The 17,760-nt window shown below is 39.5% G+C and overlaps 1 protein-coding gene across 2 annotated transcripts in view; it reads left to right on the top strand.

Moving 5' to 3' along the window:
• The window catches only part of RNF17 (ring finger protein 17), a 40,820-nt gene that overhangs the window by 20,913 nt on the left and 2,147 nt on the right, over positions 1-17,760 (top strand). For both annotated transcript variants that reach the window (XM_017730817.1, XM_017730816.1), the window contains 14 exons: positions 544-661; positions 2,595-2,816; positions 3,756-3,906; positions 4,969-5,087; positions 5,694-5,784; positions 6,628-6,743; positions 7,061-7,368; positions 8,524-8,687; positions 9,333-9,452; positions 11,862-11,942; positions 12,577-12,702; positions 15,085-15,189; positions 15,752-15,902; positions 16,829-16,964. In XM_017730817.1, coding sequence (XP_017586306.1) covers positions 544-661; positions 2,595-2,816; positions 3,756-3,906; positions 4,969-5,087; positions 5,694-5,784; positions 6,628-6,743; positions 7,061-7,368; positions 8,524-8,687; positions 9,333-9,452; positions 11,862-11,942; positions 12,577-12,702; positions 15,085-15,189; positions 15,752-15,902; positions 16,829-16,964 — 2,008 coding nt within the window. The remainder of the gene's footprint in view (positions 1-543; positions 662-2,594; positions 2,817-3,755; positions 3,907-4,968; positions 5,088-5,693; positions 5,785-6,627; positions 6,744-7,060; positions 7,369-8,523; positions 8,688-9,332; positions 9,453-11,861; positions 11,943-12,576; positions 12,703-15,084; positions 15,190-15,751; positions 15,903-16,828; positions 16,965-17,760) is intronic.

Here is a 17,760-nt window from a genome sequence, read left to right as displayed (position 1 = left end):
ATAAAACTTGTTACAAAAGCTCTGTTCATGTCTTCTCTTACAGATGACACCAGTGTTACATGATACAAGTGTTTTATGGTTATTCAGATGGGCTTGTTTCCAGAAGTACTAGGTGTCCTTGATGTTTACTGACTTTATTGGTAGCTGGGAGTGTGATGGCTGCTGCTCTAAAATACTGCTTAAAAAAATAAAAATTTCAGATAACACTTGCAGTAGTAGGATTTTGCTCAATACCATCTATTGTTCATATGTAGCTACTTACTTTTCCCTGTGGAATGGAGGTTTGGAACCTATCTAACAAATGGAATTGTGTAGCAGTTGGGGGTATTGTACGAAAATATTTTGTGATTATTGGTGTGTTTTAAGTTAATTTTATAGATATGTGCAAAGCTAAGCCTCTACATACTGTTGATGTTCATTTTTGTACATCAAATGTAATGTTGCAGTATTCTGTCTTTCAGTACCGTTTTTCGTTCCTCTAAAACCATAACCTTCATACTGTTACTGATTGGCACTAATTATATTGATATTATTCATTCACAGAAATTTTAGATAATAACATCTTATCTGTTGAGCTCTTCAGTGCCTCTGCTGATAATGGGAGAGAATTTAGTATTAACTGCCAGCTAGTTGAGGAAGACCTAGCATCCTACATACCTGGGTAAATACACCGTGCATAACTTTTAAAGTATTTGGAAATACAGAGTTTGTGTATTGAAATTACTGGTGCTGGTATGTCACCTCCAGTGGCTGGAATTTGCCATGTCTGCGATAAATTAATTTTCAAATCACATTCATCAGCTGGTGTAATTTAGAATGTAACTCTGCAGTTTGACAGCTGAATTCTCAAATTAAATCTTGACTAATGTAATGAAGTTGTACCTGTGAAAAAATTGGAGATCAAATATTTGCGTCGTAATTTTGGTGTCCCTAAGTGCCACATCTTCCCAAAGTGATTACAAGGTTCCCATTCCCAGGTAGTAAGAAAAAGAATTTGTGTATTTAACCTGCACCTAAGGTAAGTCATCTCTTTGGAAGGTCTCTTACTAGAAAACACTTGGGTAACCAGCTATGACAGCAACAGGAGAATTGGGAGAACAGCAGTCTCGGGAAGTGTGGTGGTGGAGATGAGGCTGATGAGGATGTAACACTGCTGCTCTTAATTTGCTGGCTTTTTACCAAGATAATCCATGGGCTGTATTCATGAAAATCTGTAGTTACTCTTTGATTAATAGTTTTTGAATACTGGTGGAAATAGATCATTAGATGGGAAGTTTTCATTCCAGAAGGAAATTCCTGAATTTGCTTTTTTCAGGAGGAAGCATGTCAGTGGATTTCCTCTCTTAGCTCAGAAATGTAATTAAATCTTAGTAACACTCTTATACTGTCACAGGCACAATTTTTAGTAAGATTTTGTAAGTTAAGCAACCTGAACAGCCAGGTTGTTTTTTCCCTGTCACAAACGGTATTCTGTTGTGTTCCATCTGTACTTAGATGCCTGCTTCCAGCCTTCAATCAGTAGGGTATATTCCTTTAACATAAGTTGGTGTGTGACACTGATCACTTGACTAAGGTGGATTTTACGGTCACTTCCTCACTGCCCCTTCTTTAGTTGGACTGGGGAGAAAATAAACATGAGCAAGGAAACTCATGGGTCAAAATAAAGGCAGAGAAATCACTTACCAAGTACTGTTGCAGGCAAAACAGACTTGATTTTACTTAGTTATTACTAATTAGCATAAACATTTAATTACTAATTCAGGCATTGGTACACAGAAGACAAACATTTATAGCACCTACCCTCCCTGTTTCCCAGGGTCACATTTATTCCAAACACCTCTCTTTCCTCTCCTGCCCTTGAGTTGCACTCAGTCCATTCAGGGAGGCAGTGAGTAGTGCAGGAAGTTGGGGTTAGGACACTTCTTTTCTTCCTGTGCTTTAGAGTGGACCCTCCACAGGCCTTTGTCCCTTATTTTGTGGGGCAAGAGGCTCACTCCAGATCTTCTGTTTTTATGATCTTGGTGTTGCCTATGCTGTTTCTTCTGTTCCCTCTTCTCTCTCCCTGAAGTTTTCTGCCCTTCCTTAAATGAGAGGTGCCATCAGCTTCACTGAAGGAGGAGCCCAGCCCTGTCCTGGGGGTGGGGGGGGTGTTGCAGAGCAGTGTCTGCTGTGGGGCAGCACCTGGGCTCTGCTGTCGCAGGTCACCCCTGCAGCCTCTGACCCCAGCTACCAACATTACGCCTGGCACACTGTGGCTTTTAGTTGGAATGGTGTTTCTTTTGGGGAGTAGAGGCAAAAGGCTCTTTGGGGGGCTTTGGCTTGATTTATTCTAGCTCTTTAGAGCTCATATGTCACACTTTCTCATGAATGCCTGCATAAGGGCAAGATGAGAGAAGAATGTGCAGGGATACTTTATGAAGGAGAATAAGAACGTTACTATCATGAGTGTTTCCGAAGTAGCGTTTATAAATGTTTTTGTCTAAGCTACTACTCACTTCCATGTTGAATAATTCTGTCATTTTGTTATTGAGCTTCTTCACTTTGTTTAAAATCTGTTTAAACTTCGCATTCTAATTATTTTGGGCTCTTTACAGGTACACTGAAAGAACTGAAGTAAGGCCCAATGAAATATGGGATGATCCTTTAGAAGAAATTTCTAAAACCTCAGAATCTTTAATTCCTATAGACATGGAACCTGTGGATGAAGGAGATTTCAGATCACTTTGTAACAAGGAGTTACATGGGAGAATTAGTCATGTTGTGTCTCCTAGTAAAATTTTTGTCCAATTGCTATCATCAGAAAGTATACAGAAAAGGTACTAAAATTCAAATAACTTTTCTTCAGTTTAGGTGTTCTTATTACAAAGTGGTGAAGTATAGTTAGAGCAAACTCTGATTAGAGTTGCATTTGACACTGTGTACTTCTCAAAGGCTGCTGACTTACTTGCCTTTGTTGAGGAAAGCATAGAAGAGAGGTTGGCACTACGTTGTGGCTTATTAAATAGTTCTGATTCCAAATTAAGGACATGATCTCACTCATATTTCAAATTAATTTTATTGTAGTAAGTATTGGCATCTGATGAATGCAACACTGTCCAAAAAGATTAGGCCTTTCTGCTTTTTCTTCTCTCCTTCCCATTCCTTCATTAGAAATCTGGTTAAATAAAACCTGTACCCCAAGTCGTAGAACTTACTATTAGTCGTAGTTGCAGGGGGTTTTTTCAGGATGCTTCCAGTACCGTTAGGAAGTTTGAAGGCAGTTTTTAGACATAGTGTAGCAGCCTGCCTTTGGTAGATATTTAGGTAACATTTAGGTACTTGTGCCTACTCTCTGAAGATGGTTAAAAGAATATGTCATGGTTTAGTGCAAGCTGCTTATTTTTTAGTTTATCTTTCCATCGTCTTTGGCTGTAACTACCTGGTTACATAGTCATGACATTGAGTCCCACACTCTCAAGTTGTCAAGAGAAAACAGTGAAGCTTTCAAATAGTGCCATACAAAGCACTCGGGATTGCTCACGTTAATTCCAGTGTCTAAGTTAACGTGGCAGGTTTGTGGTTTTAATCAGGATGCACGTGTGTTGTAACTCCTGCTTCATGTATTTCTAACATGTCATGAGGAAAAACTGCAGTACTGTGCATCTGTTGAAACAGTGAAACTTCACTGTGTGCTAGTTAAACAATGATTGACTGAATAAGCGCTTTATTTACTGCATTAAAGTTTATCACTAGAAAAGCAGTTTTTTGAATTGTAGTTTGCAGGAGGACATGGCTTCCATCTACAAAGAATCCCAGCCACAGTCTGTGAAGTGGAAGAGTAAGATGCACTGTGCTGTTTATGTACCTGATGTGGGACAGTGGCAAAGAGGTCAGATAAGCAGGATTGTCTCTGAAACAAGTGCAGAGGTAGAGCTCTTATCATAACGGGGTTCATACTTTTTATTTCTAAACTTGTAAGCATTCACTGATTAAAATAAGGTCAAATCTTCGTTTCTTACTTCTGTGTTAATATTTTCTCACACAGTCTTTTGTTGAGAGTTTAAGTTGCATTGTACATTGCTGCAAATTAGTTGACTGCCTCCTCAAAGCTCAGGTTCCTTTAGCATGTGTCTGGTAGTTGAGGAAGGCTCATGAGGTTGACTTCCTCTCTATTTACACTGCCCTTTGGAACATGGCAGAGATTCTCAAGCTATAGTTTAACAATTCTTTTTAGGTTCCAGAAGGTGTGTGAAACTGAGGGTCACAGTAATTCAAACTTAATGATCCTTGTTAAAAGATGGAGCCAGTTGAACCCAGTGCAACACCACAGGAACCCATGTAGTCATGCAGTTGCATGAACCCTAAACTGATGGTGATGCACTGTGCCATGAGGCTATAACATTTTCCCCGGTAGCCTCACACATGCTTGAAACATGCATTTTGTTCTACCAAATTGAAAATAATTGGGACCAGAAAAAGCATTTTGGGACTAGATACTTATGTGTCTCAAAAGTAAGAATAGCTTTTTGGTCATACAGGTAATCCAGGACTGAATTGCCATTGATTCTTCTCCACCATCATCAGGTTTTGCTCAGGGGTCTTTTTAGTAAGAAGCAGAAATGGGACTTTGTGTACTTCAAGTTTGCATCATCTGCCTCCTGAGCCTAAGAGCTTTCAAACAGCTATTTAACCCCATCAGAATAAAAAGCAAGGGGTGGAGGGGAGCTATTTCAGCTTTTTTTTGGTTTACTGAATTCAGTAAAGTTGTTTAACCCCCTTTGAGCACATTTGTGTGGTTTTTCCCGTTGTGATGCTGTGGTAATTGCTTGTATTGTGATGAAGTATTTCAGTGCAAAAGGCATTTGTTGAATCCTGGTAATGTTTGAAATGTTTTTTAACCTCCTCAGGAGTGCTTTGAATTATCATTTCTTGCAGATAACAGTAAGAGAGGGGGTTTATTTCTGTTCCATTGTTTCTTGCATGTAACAGGTACTACTCTATGATTCTGGAGCTGAAAAAACAGTGGAGGTCAGCTGTCTAAGAAAACTTGAGGAAAGTATCAAGAATATTAGGATGCTAGCTATAGAATGTTCGCTGACAGAAATAAGGTAGCCTTTCCTTTATACTGAGTAGCAGCATTAGAAGCTAGTAATGACATACCTTTGTTAGCACTGATTATCCAATATTTGGATGTGGTTTGCTTTTTGAATAAAGAAATGGGGTGGTGGCTGTGATTTATTTTATAAAGGTTTGGAGTTTTTTCTAAGGATTATACTGCATAGTAGTAAGCAAAAACTGTGCTATAGAAATAAATAAGATTTGCAGGATGAGTTATAAAATAGTGAACAGATTTATTTCTCTGAATTCTTTTTTCCTTGGCTCAGAATTTGACATGAATCGGATCACATGAAACTGTACAGAAGGTCTCTTCTAGACTGTTGTGACAGGTGTCATAACTTCTAGAACTCATAATCCTCCTCATTTTGAAGTTCTGGGGTTGTAGTTTTTAATTTTTCCTGTCATAGAGATCCAGAAATTAATGGTGATTTCACTTTACTCTTGCCTGCAATAGAGATTGTCTCTTTTTTCTGTAACAGTTTAGCAGTTAAAAAAAAAAAAACCAACAAATTTTTAGTAGAAGGAAGAGTTGGTGGTTACACTCAGGAGATGCCAACTTCTCTTGTACCTAAAGATTATAATTTGTTCTATGTTAGACCAACAGGTGGAAGCACGCAGTGGACAGCAACAGTGTGTGAATGCTTATCCTATTACCTAACTGGAGCACAAGTGAAAATAGTCGTACAGGTTGGTAATCAAAACCAGTGGTATTTATAAAGTTTCTGTTAGGCTGTCTATTAATTCAGGGGTTTTTCCTGAATATTTTACCTTTCAAAAAGTCCTGAGTAGAACTTTGATTGGATAGCTGTCTGCTCTAGGGAAAAAGGTGCTTTTTCTTCTTTCTGCTTTACTTTTGTTATTCACTGGAGCATTAAGGCAGTTGACTCCACCAGTTTGGAGAGAACTTCATCTTTGATATATTTAGTTACTAAGCATAGTAGCTGTATCTTTGGGATCACCAGATGCTGACAGCCTTTATGGACAGATAAGCAAGCTGCTCAGGTTCTTGATGAGAATGATTTCAGCAGCTACACTATTAGTTTTCAAGCCTCAGAGACTGAAAGAATTAATCCAGTGCTGTATGAATATCATTAGTAATTGACCTCTTGCATGGTTTAAAAAAAAAAACCAAACCAGGATTATTAGAAGGGTTTGATTTGTTCAGTATCTGTTGGCAGCTGCCAGTGGTATTCTACAGTGTGTGTGGAAATAAAAGCAGCGATGAGTGAAGTTATTTATGCATGGGTTTAAAGCTCCTGCTGGAAGACAAGTGTTTGGCACTTGATTCTATTTTAAAAGTCGAGGGGAAAAGCAAGTTTTTATTCTGCAACTTTTTTTGATGTCGTGTGAAGAACAGTTGGTAAAATGATGGGAATTGTCATATGGATTAAATAAATTTGTGTCTTCTCATGTGGGCATCAGTTGTTCAGGGATGTCTGATTGACAGTAGCAATAAAATGAAAAATATGCCTGTAGTTTAGTGGAAATGCATATTTGTAATATGTTGTTCAGCTCTCCCATTTTTTCCAGGAAAATGATGCGGGTTGTGCGTTGCCTGTGAAAATTTTTTGCAAAGATGAAACAGGAAAAATGACTGATACTTCTGAATACCTTATTGCACAGGGCTTGGCTCTTAGAAACAGAAGGTTTGGATACTTTCCTTTTATGTTCTCTCAGACTCTGGTGTTCTTATTATCAAACTAATAAGTAAATTAAAAAATCTGGATTGTGTTCTACAGTTCTAGCAACAGAACTCCGTCTTCAGTGAACTTGAGTATAACATTATTCGTTGTATCCATGGCACACTTCAGTTCTCTAAGTTTGTAGACAAGATGCTTGACAGTATTTTGAGAAGCCTTTGCCACTTTTGTGTGTTTGGTTTTCTTAGTTGTATTATTTTACGGTTTCATACTTTGCAAGTTCTTTGTCGATTAATATATTGATATTTGATTGAATTTTCTAGAACTGGTAAAGCTGAAGGGGCTTGCTCAGTCTCCAGGGAACATCTTGAAGTACATTTTGAGCAGGAGAACACACATCTGGACGATTGCAATTCCAAAATCACATGTTCAAGAAACAGGGCTGTTCCAGAGGAAAATACCACTATTTCAGAGAGCAAACAAAAATCACTCAAAACGTACAAGCCACTGCCTCATTCAGGAATGGATGAAGTATATAAATCTCCCATTATTCCTGAAGCAAAAATTTTCCAGGCTGTAGTGAGTTGTATTGGAGGTGATGGAACTATTTATGTAATACCAAAATCATTTGGTGAGTTTACATAGAAGAAAATACATTTATGAATCTGAGTGCTCTGGGGTATCAGAATGTATGCTAGAAACCTATCTGGTACATGTTCCCTGTTCTGAGAGATTCCTATTGGGAGATGATATCCTTTGGTGTGAGGGGCAAGGATTCTCTGTCCTTAAATCAGCTTTCCTGTCCTTCCACCCTCCCAAGAAATCCGAAAACCCAAAGCACTTGGATGGACAGATTACTTGCCTTTCTTCTCTAGGCTGTAGTGGGTAAAGTAGCAAGTGCTTTATTTTGTAATGTTGACTGATAAAGTAAATGAAATAATTTACTTCAAAGTGATGAAGATAGTAATAAAGATTCTTGGAAGTTAGCTTGGTTCTCTGATACTACTGTATTTTTTTCCTTCAGTTTAAGCTCAGATTGCTTCAGGCTCTTTATTTGCATTGTGTTACATTCTGTGTCTCACAACGTTTTCTGTTTGTACTGTTTGAAAGAGGTTCATTTTCTTCTGACAGATGCAGTGTCACTCCTCAGTTCCTTGTTAGTGTATTTTGCTTTAGAGAAGTATTTACATATGAGAACACTAGTTTTCTTTTTTGCTCCACAAGTACATTTAACTACTAGATTATGGAACTATTTTTATTCATAAAACTTTAAAATTCAAGGCACAGTAACCCCACTTACACAAGACTGTGTATTTTTCCTGCAGTTATTGCTGTAGGTGGTACCTGTAGCAGAAGAGGTTCTTCTGGACGCCTTTTCTGTGTTGTTTCATGGTGTCCTGCCACTGAAACAGTGGTCTTGGGAGTTGGTGTCTTCTTCATGCTTTGTTTGGCTCTGGTATTAGTGCTGCCTGGGTGTCAGTTAAAAAACTCATAGACTCTGCTATAAGTTCTTTTGAGATTAGAATTCAGAATTACTAATGGCTTTAGAATTGGAAATGCAGTTTACTGTTTGTGTCCAGTAGTAACTCTTTTGCATATACTAGATATTGAACTGATACTATTGTATCATATCAGTGTTGGAAAATAGATTTTGGAGTAGCACATGTTTTATGTTCATACATGTCTTCATCTGAATCTGATGAGGTTTAGTGATTGAAATATTTTGCATGAATGTTAGAGACTATTTTTAATCTTTTTTTTTTTTTTTTTTGGCTTCTCCCCCAAGAACCTGCACTAAATAAATTGATGGCTGAAATACAAAATACCTTCAAAGGCCTTGGCCTCCTGATACCCTACTGCTGGAAGAAGGGAGAAGCTTGTGTTGTAAGAGGACCAGATACTGTGTGGTATCGAGCCAAGATTGTAGAAGTCAGTGGTAGTACTCTCCAGGTAAGTTTGATTGTGTGGGGGAGGGAGGGTGTATGTATATCTGCATATGTATGTTTTTAAAAAAGGCAAATAAGCCAATCCTCTAAAATAACGGATTTCACATTTTTTAACTCAGCTGACCTGATTACGCAGATGTTCATTCTGCTTAAGTGTTGATTACTGTCCTCATTTTTGCATTTATTTTAAAGATCAAATCTGTCTCCCTATTCCAGTTGTCACAGTTTTTCCTGTAGTTTTCATAGTCATAAGTTTTCTTTAAGTAAAAAGCTGCACGGGTATAGAGCTTATTCTCATTAACAGTTAATCTTACCTAAGCTCTTGAGTCTACTCATGATTTTTGAGTGCAGATTTGCAAAATCTGACCCTATCCTAGTTCACAAAATTTTTTTCTTTCAATTTTAAGCTGATATTGGTTATTCCACAAAAGGTAGGAATTCTTGCAAAAGAAGTTTATGAACTGAACTTCTAATCTGCCATTACCACTTTTTTAATCCTTCCTTTTTTTCCACTTTTTCACATCACCTACTTACCATCAAACCATTGTTTTTTCCTCCATAAAAGTAACGCTGTAAATGAACGCATTCTGTTACTAAACCTAACATAGAAACCAGGAGTTATTTCAGGAAATCTTTGCATTTCCCATAGGTACGGTACATAGATCATGGTTACATAGAGAGCATTCCTCAGTGTCACCTGTATCCAACTACATTTTACACTGGCATTCCTCCATTTTGCATCCCCTGTCAGCTCTACAAGATGCTGCCGGTGAGTAATGGCACACTTGTGTGTTAGTAGGGAGTTACCCAAGTGAATACACTGCTTAGTCAGAAAGGTTGAGAGTAGTTGCTGGCATCTTCTCTCGCCTGAAAGGATTCAGAGAGGAGCTGATGAGGATTGTTGCAACAAGTCCTTATCAGGACCCAGCAGATCTGCTTTATGAGGGGAGCATGCTTCAAAGGTAGCTGTCAGTGGAGTTAAACCTTCGTGAGACAGGGCACTGCACGGGTAGCAGGGGCATACTCTGAAATGCTAATTCGTATAGCAGCAATAGAAAGTAAGGCCTGGGTTTCTTAATGTAGAATGGCCACACAATCTGACCTCTTCAAGTCCTGCAAAACTGTGCTTCTAATGTTCTGAACTTGGCTGTGTAGGAAACAATCTAAACTAATACAGGTGAATTGTTATAGGGGTTTTTGTCAGTAAGTAATTGGTGTGTAAATAACATCTTCACATACCATCACACCTTGCTTACTTTGAATGGTGCACTTAGTAAAAGTGAATTACTGAAATTACCAGCTTACTTTTATTCCTGGAAACAGCTAAACTGATAGAGTAAGGAAGCAGCTCCAGTAGGGGTGGGGGGTGTCTGCAATATGTGGGGCAGGGACAGGCAGCAGACTTGCTAGCAAAAGGTAGGAAACCTCCTGCAGCAGGTGAGAGGGCTGTGTAGCATCAGGGAGGCTGAGAAGGAGCTGATTCCAAGTGCAGTCTGCAGTGGACCCACAGCCAAACAGCCAGAAGCTGTCCCAGAAGCACTTGTAGAAGAGAGAAGGGGCAATAGTGCAGAAGAATGGAAGTTTGCAATGGCAGGGACCTGCAAGAAGAAGAGATTTTCCCCGGAGTGTGAGGTGCACTTGCAGCACTGCTTTGTCACTCTGCAGGCTGATGAGGACAGAGCCATCAACATCAGGAGAGAGCCGAGGCTGAGGAGGGCAGCACCGTCTACTCCCCGTGTAACCCCCACTGCAGCTGACAAAAGGCAGCAGGTGACAGTGGCTGCTCTCTTCTGAGAGGTTCAGAGGAATCCATGTGCTGACCTGACACTCCCTAGTGTCACCTAGGTGGTGCTGCTGCCTGCTTGTGTCAGGGACATCACTGAGAGGCTGCCAGGCCTCATACAGTGCAGCCACTGTTACCCACTGCATGAGTTATCCACTCCTCTTAGCACCAGTGAGACTCCTCAGGCTGCTCTGGCTGTGTCTGCAGGTGTTGCAGATTCCAAGAGTGTTTGTAAGGATCTGTGGACTGCCAGTAGTCTTTTCATCAGTCCTGCCTGTCAGAGGGAAGGGGGTTGAGAGGTTCAGTCCAGTCTGGTGAGTTAAGAAGTCATTACAGGAGTGTTGCCACAGCCAGTGGTTTGGCTGCTTGGGCAGTGGCACTCACTTTGAGGAACCTGGTCTGCAGGCGTCCTGCAGGGCCCACCTCTCAAAAGAGGGAGAGCGTCTTTGGTCCGTAGACAGGCCAAGCCTGGAGAGGGATCGCAAGTCAGCAGGAGAACACCTGAAGAACAGCACCTGCGGGAGCTAGTCCAGAGGAGGGCAATGAAGATCAGGGAGCTGGAGCACCTCTCCTGTGAAGACAGGCTGAGAGAGTTAGGGCTGTTCATCCTTCAGAAGAGAAGGCTCCATGGAGATCCTTCAGCACCTTTCAGTACCTGAAGGGGACTGCAAGAGAGCTGGGTAGGGACTCCTTGCAAGGTCATGGAGCGATAGGACAAGGGGGAATATCTTCAAACTGACAAGAGGGCAGGTTTACATTTGATACTAGGAAGAACTCTTCACTACAAGGGTGGTGAGACATGGGAACAGGCTGCCCAGGGATGCTGTTGATGCCCCATTGCTAAAGTGTTCAGGGCCAGGTTGGAGGGGGCTTGGAGCAACCTGGACTAGTGGAAGGTGTCCCTGCCTACAAGCAGGAGGGTTGAAACTCAATCTTTAAAAGTCCTTTCCAACCCAAACCATTCTATGATTCTATGAAAGGCTTGTAAGCCTACAGGTTGGAAAGTAAACAGAGCAAAGAATAAAAGAAGTATTTAAGGTATTTTGTGTTTTGTTGTGCGTTATCTTAGATTGTGTAATTCTTTGGTTTATGCTTCAGATAATTTTGTACACATACATTATTGAGCACATAGTATCAATTAAATTTGGCAAGCAGCATCTCTTTCTAAGCCATTTCGGGATCTGAAGATTGTGGGTTGCATTGTCACATAAATTTTAGTGCACCAAATAGCAGATCATATTTAAGTGATTGTAGACAAATCAAATTAATGATGTGTGTTTGCAAGTCAGATTTTTTTCTTTAAAGGTAGTGAAGTATTTCTATCTGCCCTAAGAATAGGAAGAATATTACTTGTTAACATCTTAATGTGTGGGTTTCTTGCTTTTCTCCAAATAGATTGGAAATTTTTGGCAGCAGGATGCAGTAGATTACCTTCAAGAACTCCTCAAAAATGAAGAGGTTGAAATTCATGTCGAGGTAGCCTAATTTATTCATAGATGTGGAATGAAGCAAACTTTTTGTTGTCTTTTTGCTTTTAACTGTCATTAAGAATGGTAGATGGAGTATAGCAGTAAGTGTATTTCTTAGACAAAACAAAAATCGCAACTAAACTTATTTCTCCTGCGACTTTACCTTTATTATAGTTCTCAGGCCTCAAATATGTCCATTAGAGTTAGTGCTGCTTTTACACCCTGCTCATATTGAGTTGTCATTTGGACGAGTAACCTCTACCTATCAACAGCATAAATTGTTCTATTTTAAGTGATAAAATTCTGACGTAACTTAAGTGTGGATGTGCTTGAATATTTATTAAAATTATAGGGAAACACATCTGAATTGTCTGAAAACAAGGCATTTCAGACAGTTTAATGGTAAATTGAGAAGGAGAAGGGTTTGAGTGAGCAAACATGGGATAATGAGCAACTGGTGCTGCCATTTCAGAAAGCGAGATATTCCCATTTGTGTTATAACTGATGTTAATAGGCATCCTGGTCTTGTATCTTTGAGTGTTGTGCACATCAGCATGAGAAGTTTGAATTCTTGACCACTATTTCTAAAACTGCTAGTCCCACTACTACTATTACAATCCTGTTTTGTCCTGTATAAATAGGAATTACCAGATAACCCATGGGGCAAGTTGTCCATCAACCTGTATTTTGGGGGGATGTCACTTTCGTCCTTCATGGCATACCAGAAGTATTGTGTTGCTGAAGATTGCCAGGACATACGAAAGCTGGTGAGACACGTGTGTGTGTGTGCCTTTTGCTGTTGCTGTTCTAACACTGGAGAGATTATTCAGTTGCTTGTTGTGACCTCAGAGGATTTGTTGTTCCTTTTTTAATATTTGTGTGGTTTTGTGCTGTAAGCAGCCGCAGGACTGAGCACACAGGTCTGCAGCACAGCACGGGGAGCTGCAATGTGCTAATAAGGCTCTGTGGAATAGCGAATTGCCAAGAGTTTGTTCATGGACACTGTAATGAAAAGAGATTTTTGCACTTCTCTTTGAAGTCCAATTAGTTTTTGTGTTCCTCTAAAACCTAAAACACTAGGAAAAAGGTAATATTTTTATCACTTCAAGGTATTAGTTACCCACAGAAATACATCCAAGGATGGAGTAAATTAAGTCAAGTATTTCATCATAAACCCAGTGATTTCTAGGGGAATTACTTAGGTTCTTTATTCCAACAGTCTGGGACACTTACCTGATGTTCCTGAGGGGAGGATTAACATTTCTACCTAACTTCATTGTCTTAACACAAAAACCCTCTACATAAGTAATTTCTCTGTGTTTGTTTTAATCTACTTGTTCCTTGAAATCTGAAGATCAGGTTTATTTAAATTGCTAAGACTGTTACTGCATTTTTCTCTTAATTCTGTTTAAGTCTGCCAGTGTACTTTTCTTTCCAACATACATCATTGCTTCAGAAAATAATTTTCCAGTTCAGAGTCTGCTGCTGTCACTGCTGGTGTAAGGCTCAAATTGTATGCCAGTGGGCTCGTGATGCAGTTAGAAAAAATCTCTTGGTGTATATTAGAACTGAGTAACCATGGAAAACCTAATTGTAAATCAGTCTCTTGTTGCATTGTCATAAAGTTCAGCACATGACTCACGGCTTTCAGCAAACTAAATACGGATCTGGAAATGAGATTTGTACCTTTAACATAAAAATTAAATTTGGGAAACAAAAATAAAGCTCTGTAAGAAGGTTGCAAGCAAGAAGCTTCAGTTCAGAAAGCCTGAAGTGCTTTCCTTGAGGAAAAATAGCATTAAGTAGGTTCATTCCAGGAATAAGTGACTCAGAAAAATCTGTAGGAAAATGGACATCAGAAGTGTTCAGTTGCAGACCAGAAAAGAGGCGAGGCATCCAGAACTCGAGCTGAACCTCAGGAACAGCAGAAGTGGGAAACAAGCAGCTCTGAACATGTTGAAACATAATCAACTCTGGTTTTAGCTGTAGAGACTAAGCAGCCATGCTCACAAGCCACCTGAAGTACATTGTTTTTACGTAACCATGATGTATTGTTTTATTCTATAGTTTTGTAACTTCATTTCACAGCTTCAAATCTGTGATTTGGGGTAAGTTAAGCTGATAAGGACTTTATTCTATTTTGTGAGCCTTGCAACTGCTAACGGTGGCTTATGCAGAGCTCACTGCACCCATTGCTGCAGTGTGTCACTGTCTTTGAGATGCAGTTCTGTTGAGCTGCACTGATGAGTTTGGGAGCTGGTCTTCATTAGCATATGACAATCCTAGCTCAGGCATTAGCCTGAAAAATTCCTGGTAGGCAGTAGGATGTGAGAGAATGCATCAGAACCTCCAAGTGTGCTGAGCTTTACAGCAGTGACTCTCACTCCAGGTGTGTGTGTCCAGGTGTAGTCAGGTGGCTCCTGACTCACAGTGCTCCTGACAGTTTTGCAGAAATCAGGCATTCAGTTTATATATATCTATGATTTAGTTAGACATCCTTTCTTTACATGCAGGAGTACCTACTTTGAATGGAAAAAATTCTTTTTTCCTAGTTAAGTCTGAGGAACATAATGATTTTTTATACTGCATCCTCTGTCAGATTCTGCAGGGGGAAGAAAGGGTCATAATTTGTTTCATTTTCTAGTTACATATGCTGCTTCTGCTTTTCTCTTTGCTTGAGGCATAATGAAAAGTGTTGGTCAAGTAAATGTGTAAAAATGTGTTTTGGAGAAATTGTACATTTTGTTACGCGTCATGTTTTCAGTACAAGAGATAATAGGAGCTCTCTTCATGACCTGTGATGTAGCTGAGCTGTGTGCTATCTGTGTTTCTAAAAGTATCATTTAATGCACCAGGGTTTATTTTGTGATGAACCAAATGCCGTAATGGCATGTAGAATTGAAACTGTAAAATACACGGCTCTAAAAGAAGATACACTGGATAGTGCTGTGCTGCTGAGAACATCTCTGTACCTTGCAATGTCTTTTTTTTTCATCAAGGACACGCTTCTGTTTATTTTTAATGATAAACAAAATGTGTTTATTATTATACACCTTCTTAGGTAACTCCTTTGCACCAGAAGTCACACCTAAGTTAGTTTCCATTTTGTTACTCATTATGATGTTCAGCTGAAGTCTGTCTTGGTCTAGGGGATATTTGAAGGAGAGCTTTTGTCTTCGTACCTGTTGCCACCACTACCTTTTCCAGGAGAAACCTTTCCTGTCATAGTTACCCACTTGGTGTCCCCTAAGGAGGTAAGTCGTCTTGTCAACATCTCATATGCTGCAGTCCCATTGGGCTGGTGAAAAGGAAATCACAGCTGGCAATCTTAGAGCATCAGAGGCTGCAGAATGGTCCTGAGCTATTGGTGCAGGGGGTGGTGCGGGGCAGCTCTCTGAATGAACTCTTAGTTGAAATAACCTCATAGGTGGGGGTAGTGAAACACTAATCATTTCTCTAGAAAAATTAAAGAATTACAATGTTGCGGTCTGGTACTTAGCTTTTTTAATAAGAAAAGAGGTCATTGGATTTTAATGTGGCAGAACAATAACAAATTCTGTGTAAGCCCACACAGCTTCCTGGAGTTCTGGTGGTCTCCCAGGCAAAAGGCAGAATGTCATGTGCGTTGAGAATAAAAGATTCCTGTGTGGACTTTGAATGTCGAATGATGAAATAGAGAAGAAAGGGGAGCAAGGAGGTGCCGAACCTTTCAAAGATGGGATCGAGTAATCTTTTAATAATGGTTGATCACAGTTGGAATTCCTGGTTTCTAAATTAACTGCAAAAATAGTAACATCAGAGCCTTTCTTTAAATAGGTTTATATTTGTCTTGATTCTTCTGGGAACGTTACAAAGCAGTCTGCCACAGAGAGAGCTGCTAGCCATGACTCAGAGAGCCTTAGTAAAGCCCTGAAGTGGTGCAATAAAATTGTAAAGACTCTTCCTCATCTAACAAACTTCAAAAAAGGTACACTGTGTGTTTATTTTCCCTGTTTTTTCATGTGGATATTCCAAAAGCCTGAATTTCCTTTTGAAGAATACTATTATTTCTATTTCTATGTCTCTTTAAATAAGTTTAGAGTCAGTAAGAGAGTAAGGAGTAACATCACACTATAATTACATGATACACTGTAATATGTTTTTACTATTCATTAAACTGAGGCTCTTGTGTCATTCTGCTCCTCTGGAAAATGATGGACAGAACTCATTCCTGATGCCTGTTAGAGTTACGAACTAACTTCAGATTGCATTTGGCAGTAATAAAACTTTTCCCTAAAAGCACCTGTCACTGAAGCTGTAACTGTGAAAATCTTATTAAATATTCAAAAGACAAAAGTTATGTACAGAAAATCATGTTATAAGGGTTTGGAAGTTGTGTGAGCCCTAAAGAGCACCACTTCCATGTCCACAGCTGTTGAGACTAAACTAACACAAGTATGGCTGTCTAAAACTTGGTGAAGAAAACAGTTCTCACTTGTACTTCATTCTACCAACTAGTAAAACTCTGGGTGAGGTTTTAGGCAGCATCTGCCTCCTGTCTTCCACACTGGTATCTAGTCTCTTGGAGATCAATCTGTTTACTGACTGGATTGTGCAAATTAGTCCAAGTAGAAAAGTTTAAACTGGATCACTATCTTTTCACTGAGCAATTTGCTATTACTTCTCACCATTGCCATGTGAGGTAGAGAAACTTGACTTAAATTGTATACTAGTGATGGGATTGGAATTCAGAGAGAATTGGAGGATGCATGGAACAAAATCGTAGCATGAATTTGATAAGGAACAGGAGACTTAATCTTGCTCACAAAGTGAAGTGGATTTTTAAGGTCAGTTTGCACTGCACTGAGGACTCTGGGGCGTTATGTGATGGGTTTTTTTTTCTTTCTTTTGTAGACCTGCCTTGCCTTGCAGAGTATGTGGATGGTTTATGGTATAGAGCAAAGCTCCTCTCTATTACACAGCTTGTCCCTGTTCAGATTCTGGTTCAGTTTGTTGACTATGGTACTTACCTAGTTGTCCCAACAAGCAGGTAAATAAATAAGAAGAAAACGCATGTAAAATGTCTGTGTGTATGTATGTATACACTTGGGTTATAAAATATGCACTTGTAAAAATACATACATTTATTTATATTTACTATTAATTTATATCTAACTGCATATATGTATTGTTTATCATAATTTACCACTGGATTTCAGTTAGAGAGAAAGTGGGGTGGCTGGTTAAACCTGTCTGCAGCGTGTGGGGTTTTGCACCTCCTTCTCTGTTTCAGGTTGTTCTGAGAAGCCCATTATTGTAATATCAGATTTCTCCATTATCTCCAGTTACTTAACCTGTGAGTGGGCTCAGGTTAATCTGCTGCTGCACCCAAGAACCTTACTCAAAACTAGGCTATACAGTTTGTGTGACTGCAGTCTGCACAGAAGGCAGCTGGGGAATAAACTAATGGATAAGGGAGCATCTGAGTGGGACACACCCTGCTCTGCCTGTGTGAGAAGTGGAAGTTCAAATCCCTGTTTGTGCAGTTCTGAGATGCTCTAAGAACAGAGATGTCAGCTGAGTGTCTCAAATATCCCAGGCTTCTAGGGTTCCCTGAGCTTGTCTGAATTTCTCATACATACACATTTATATGTATTTGGATGGTACAGAGTGCTACAGTACATACATAGTACCTGTATATGCAGTACATATGTGTGTCTGTAATAATAGGTACTTTCTATATAGGCTTGCTCTCAAGCCTGTTGGGAATGCACACTTTGTTGCTGAAGATGATGCAAAAATGGGGATTTGAATAGATTTTGTGCTTCCCAGTCTGTTAGGGTCTT

This window comes from Corvus brachyrhynchos, unplaced genomic scaffold (assembly GCF_000691975.1).
Source record: "Corvus brachyrhynchos isolate BGI_N302 unplaced genomic scaffold, ASM69197v1 scaffold363, whole genome shotgun sequence".
NCBI classification, from domain to species: domain Eukaryota; kingdom Metazoa; phylum Chordata; class Aves; order Passeriformes; family Corvidae; genus Corvus; species Corvus brachyrhynchos.
The sequence above is the reverse complement of the archived record's forward strand: the minus strand, read 5'-3'. Positions and strand labels throughout refer to the sequence as shown.